Genomic DNA, 6,110 nt, shown 5'->3' with positions numbered 1-6,110 from the left:
GTGTTTTTTTCCATGTATTTGACAAGATTGTGGCACAGTCGTATTTGAAGTGACTCCGGGATGTGCCGTGTATTACAATCGATAAGATACATGAATTTTCGACTATCATACGTCGCTAGCTTGTCGCTGCGAATGTAAACATAACCTAATTCTAACCTAAGAGACGCAATCACAATCTTTCCTATCACTGGCACTGTTCTTTTTCCGTGAGTACCCTAGAAATCCTAATCTTTAATTCGAGCCTGACTTTATCCTATTCTCAATCATGTGTCAGATTCCGCAGATTTGTATTTAAGTATTTAAAGTGCTCGCGAAGATGCTTGTAACATAATCTATTCCTAATTTCTGTATTACTTATATATGTGTGTGTGTGTGTGTGTGTGTGTGCTGATGACTGTTATTAACGAATTCTTTTAATTGATTTAATTTTCATTTTTTTCGTTTCTTTTTTACATTAAACATTTATTGCGCAATATATATATATATATATATAACTGTTATTGACGTTGCTGCGCATGCAGTGCGATTTGCTGCGCATTTGTGCGAACGTCGCAAAACATCGAGATCGCGGCACGTCAGTTGATTTTTTCAAAGTTGACTTTTTACATTGCATTCCATGCAATAGTTGGGATACACATATAGAAATAGTATTTGTATCAATTGCGATTGACAACGAGCAGTGTTGTTTTGTCAGGAATGTCTCTATCATATTTTTAATGTACATACATCCGACGTAGATTACATGGATTATATACTTAGCTATAATCCATCATCCCTTCTTTTTGAGTTTTACTTTGACTCATCCTAAGATATATTAATGAAAGACAAATAATGCACAGAGAAATATATCAATAAGAAGATCTAAAGAGAATTGGCTTGTCTAGGTAGAAGTTCTGCCTTTTAATATTTCTTTTGAATTACTTTCTCTTTTTAATGTTTTTGAGTGTTGTTTTTTATTACTGGATTGTAAAACTCGAAATTAAATAAGTGTGAAATTATTATGTGGGTTGGCTCATCTCTTGTCTTTGACTATCTCTCTTGTCTCTGACTATCTTATGCCGTTAGTTCCTTCGATTTTCATTTGGAAGCATGAGATTTCAAAATTAAGGAAGAGTTTTCGTTTATAAGATGTTAATTATAAATATTAATAGATATTAAGTATGTAATTTTTGTTTGTATTTTATTAACACATGTTATTGTTAGCTGTGATCATTTATTTAAGAAAATAGGTTTAAATTGTTGTTATGATAATTTGTTTAGGATATATGATACTTTATGAGTGTCTTTTGATCGACCTGTTAAGATGGAAGACGAAGAGTGCTTTCAACCAGTTTTGAGCTCTCAAGAGGAAGATAATTTTCAACAATTAAACACTATGTCGGTCGTGTCGATTCCACTTTTACTTGGAGTAGGTATATCTTGCTTGGTGTGATACATCTTTAGATTTTTAGAATAATTAAAGGTTGGTTTGGATACATTGGAGCAACTTTTGTATCATAGGTTTTGTTGGAGATCACTGGGATTGTATTTGTGTCTATTTGGCCAAAGGAACAGAACAAATGTGACACGTATTTTATATACTTATATCTTCACTGCATCTATTGGTTAATAGTCATGGCGATAGATCACATTGTCAAAGCGAGACACCATAATTTGCGTATTAATGGATACCTAGATTTCTATCAATCAACATATCAACTTATAAGGACGCCCCTTTTCATTGCGTCGTTATGGAATACATGCTATTTGTTGCTCGCTGTAATTCTACATCACACACATAAAGTTGACTACGAGCGGTATTGCAGAAAGTCAGAATGGTTCACACCGCTCAATTATATTTTTCTCCTAACCACTTTGGAACTCATAATAATCTTATCAGCTTACATTAATTATATCAGTAAGTATCTTGCAAAGATAGAATATGTGTGTCTAGAGAGAATTCATTAGCTCGATAGAAAAAAGTTTTTATAAAAAAATAATTTTTTGGGGCTTTTATGTAATATTACAAACGTAAAATTTATATAAAGCGAAATATAAAAATCATTAAATATAATTTTGAGATTTTATCAAGATTCCTTTCTCAGAGAAAGAAAATGTTTTGTTTGAGGATTAAGATATTTATACTGTGAACCTTAAGTAATAACTGCACTTACATACTAAATTCTCAAAAGTTATTATTCTTTATTGCGATCTACCAATATTTGTTTCTCATATAGAGAGAGTTATGAAGTTTAATCGATTACGTCCATCGCCCGATGTCACTCGCGACGAATGGCTGTCGCCCTTTACGCAGGATTCTTACTCCGGAATGGGGGAAATCGGATATCGGCAAAAGGGGAGGAATTTGGAGGAACTGCTGGAAAAGCAGGCAGACATGATAAGATATCTGAAGGATCACAATGTAAAGCTAAGTCATAGAATAATGCTATTAGCGTCTCAACACAGAGCGACAGAGACATAAAGCAAAACTGATTACATATCTCTTTTATGAAATTAACGCTTATTATCTATAATAATAGTGACATTATATCGGAGATTAGAATTATAATTTTTTAAATGTGATACATATGACATGTCTTTTAATGAATTCGATTGATTCGATCACAGATGTCTGTACTATTACTAGATCACTAACTTCGACAAAAACGCTGTAAACGATCGGGTATTCGGTTGAGTTTAATAGCCGCTTCAATTATTTTGCATATAAATAACACATACACATCATACACATATATTGTCGCCATTAAATCAACTCAGAAATTAGCGATCTAATACTAGTATCTATGGATTCGATGCATTAGATATAATAACTGAATTTCAGTACACAATACATGTACATATATTTAGAAATTAATTCCATTATTACTGCATAAGTTTGCTAAAAGATATTTCATAACTGTAATTTAATTTTAGTTTAGTTTAATTAATCATTGTGATTGGTAAAATACATGTTTTAAACTATATAAAATATGTTTTTTTATAATGCTGTTTAAAGCATGTTTAAAACATTAAAGACATGTTTAAAAAAAAACATTACGTCTTACTTATTTTTAAAACATTAGTCTTTGCCAAGCTTTAGTCAGTCATAAGTTCTTTCTGTTTCATATCTTTGGAACATATATCTATCTGTTGCATGAAGTATATTACTTTTATATCTATTTGTATCTTATCATTGTATAGATTTATTATAAATATATAACAGATCTGAGTTTAAAAAATGTCATTATTTAATACTTATATATCATATAATAAGACGTTACCAAAAAAAATTTATTAGAAATCATATTAAGAATAACATTTTTTTAAATATAGGAACATTTATTAATATATCAATGACAAAATGCTTGAGGAAGAGGAGGTATTACTGCGAAAAAAATGCAACTATACGTTCATTGTCAACTCAATAAAATATATGTATATTTTTTCCAGTAGCAACCATCATTTTACATACATTATTATTTTGCATACATGGGGCTATATAAATAATTAGTCAAGCAGCGGTTTCTCTTAATAAAACTCAACAGCGTGTCGTATCTCACACGTTACGATTACATTGAAAATTTACATATAAATCTCGATTACGTTTATATTAACTCGGTGTGATATAATATTACATTGCATTTTCTTGAGTCTCAAAAGCAGCCATTTTCCATTGCAACGGTAGAAAGCGAAACCGAGCTAAAATATCGAGCTAAATTATGGAGCTATGTTTTTCCTGCTCGCAATATTTACTCGCGCGAAATCAAAATCGCGTCTTTTCTCAGCATTTCATTACAAACATTATGATAAATGTATATATCATATACAGCCACCTCTATAACATGCAGTCATACGAATAATATAAGTAAAAACTACATATGGTGACATAGGTTTATACGTATCTGTAGTTCTCTTAAATATAATATTATAGTAACGTCCATAGGAATCTCGCAGCAGCAAAAATAATGCAGATTTTTCGTTTTGCATTCGTTCCACGCGCTACTTCCGCAGTCTTCCCGAGTATGTTGGAGAAATTATTGCCTCGCAATATCACTTTCAGTCGCGAAATTTCCTTTAAAGCATCTTACGTTTCTGAGCAGCTAAAATCATTCCCTTCTATTTCTTACATATTCTAGGACTCTCTTCTTAGTTTATATACATTGTGCCAGTCGATGATAGCGATCAAGATATCTTTTTTGAAGTTTCTTTATCGCATCTGTTCTCAAGAAACTAAAATTATTCACATATATTAATAATTTCTATAAAAAGAGTGTAATCTATGTTCTATCTTTTTAAATATCTCAGAAATATAAAGTTTCATTAAGATTTAGAGTCGTTTATTTTCCTATATAATCGTACTGGAAAAACACAAGTGAACGATCGTTATTTCAGTCAGTGAGAGAAGCGAGAGAACGATCGACAATTCAGTTCGAATTGGCGATTTATTTTATGACGTCTTACGAATTAAACGAGGAAAAGATGTCCTGATTGTCGATTGGCGTAGGCTGGCACAATGTGCAATAATAGACATCTTTACACTAGAGCTATATTATTTAACACAGGTCTACTTATGTGTCTCTTTAAGTATGTATATATAAGTCTATATAAATGCCTAATAATACCTATGTCATCTGGATGCGGGTCTAACGGGGCACGTGTGGAAAATTAGCAGAGATATTATCGAGACTTAAATCCATTTTATACTCTATAATAAAATGAACGAAATTAAGTAGCATTATTTCCGCGTCTTTTTCTTTTAGTTCTAGCGATTCCTCTCGATCTTCGTAAGACAAATCCGAATGTACCGATAATTGAGCTAACATTTTGTGTCCTTTTCTTAGTTTTAATTACAATCTAATTGTAAAATTAATTCTATAATTATTAATATTTTGTTCATACATATTTTTATAAACAATTTTTTTATTAATTTAATATTGATATATTGTTAATACATCTTACAATCTTTTATTGGCAACATTAATTATTTGAAATTAGATTATTTGAAATGAAATTTTTGAAATATTCTTCAAGAAAGAAGATATGTCTTTTAGTTTAATGGTTCCGCAATTCTACTCACGTAATCGTGACTAAGAGTTGAGACTGCGTCACAGAAAGAAGTACAGAAAGTCTCTAATCAGGATTAATTGATGACAATCGATCGGTACAGCCGGGCCTCGTTATACATGTGTAATGGAAAGAAATCTATTTACAAAAGAGTCACGTCTTCTCCGTTAGACCCGATAGATTCGCTTTTATCGTACACGTATATTTACGATATTACAAAACTAGCTTATACTTATATGGAACACTCAACTCTACACTATATAAAACGTAGAAGCTTGTACACCCCGTTGTGTCTCGAGAGTAGGCTACGTGTGTTTGTGTACGACACCATATCCACTCCAGCACCTGCGTTTCCTTCGCGAAACGACGGCGCGATTGTCTCTTGCCGCTGTATCCGAATCTCGTGAAATTATATCGGAAATTTTTTCTCTCTCTCTCTCTCTCTCTCTCTCTCTCTCCTTCTCTCGGCCCACTCGCATCTCTTTTTTCATTTTTTTTCTTTTATTAAGACTTCACTGCAAAATTTGTACTACGCTTAGGCCAGCCGTTGCTGCTGAGCTAGTTCGAACGGGCGGTAGTTCCCTGTTCCACGCGCTGTGAACAATACGCAACTGCGGCTTTCGCGCACGTTCCCCATAAAAGTGTTCCTCATTATTGTCGTGTCTAGTGTTTTTTTTTTATTCAGACTTTGTTGCAAACAAGGGTTAAATAAGGATGATCCCTCTCACGGGAGACTGATTAGTATCCTTCAGTTGTCGATTTTGTCAGTCGGGCTTTAATTCGATCTCGTGAAATCAGATGACGTATAGAAAGACTTCGAATGTGTTACATATTACATTGATGGAATAATGCACTCGATGGCGCATCTCAAACGGTATATAGATACTTTGTTGAATCACAAATAAAATTATAATAACCCAGACGACACAAAATCTAAAATCACGGTATATAAAACGTTTTAGGCTCTGCGTTCAATGGAAAAAATATAAAGGAATAGAATTAAATATTAGAGATATAAAAAAGGAATATAGAGATTAAACGTAAACGCACAATGGATCAAATCGTAT

The 6,110-nt window shown here is 32.3% G+C and overlaps 1 protein-coding gene across 1 annotated transcript; it reads left to right on the top strand.

Annotated features, from left to right (window-relative positions):
• Positions 1 to 1,303: 1,303 nt before the first annotated feature.
• Positions 1,304 to 3,025, top strand: LOC105623938 (transmembrane protein 192). The gene is made up of 3 exons (XM_012205307.1): positions 1,304 to 1,408; positions 1,501 to 1,897; positions 2,217 to 3,025. Exons 1-3 carry the CDS (start codon positions 1,304 to 1,306, stop codon positions 2,459 to 2,461), a joined length of 747 nt encoding a protein of 248 aa, XP_012060697.1. The 3' UTR covers positions 2,462 to 3,025.
• Positions 3,026 to 6,110: the final 3,085 nt, after the last annotated feature.

This window comes from Atta cephalotes (assembly GCF_000143395.1).
Source record: "Atta cephalotes unplaced genomic scaffold scaffold00068, whole genome shotgun sequence".
In the NCBI taxonomy this organism is placed as follows: domain Eukaryota; kingdom Metazoa; phylum Arthropoda; class Insecta; order Hymenoptera; family Formicidae; genus Atta; species Atta cephalotes.
Note: the sequence above shows the minus strand (reverse complement) of the source record. Positions and strands in the feature narration are given on the sequence as shown.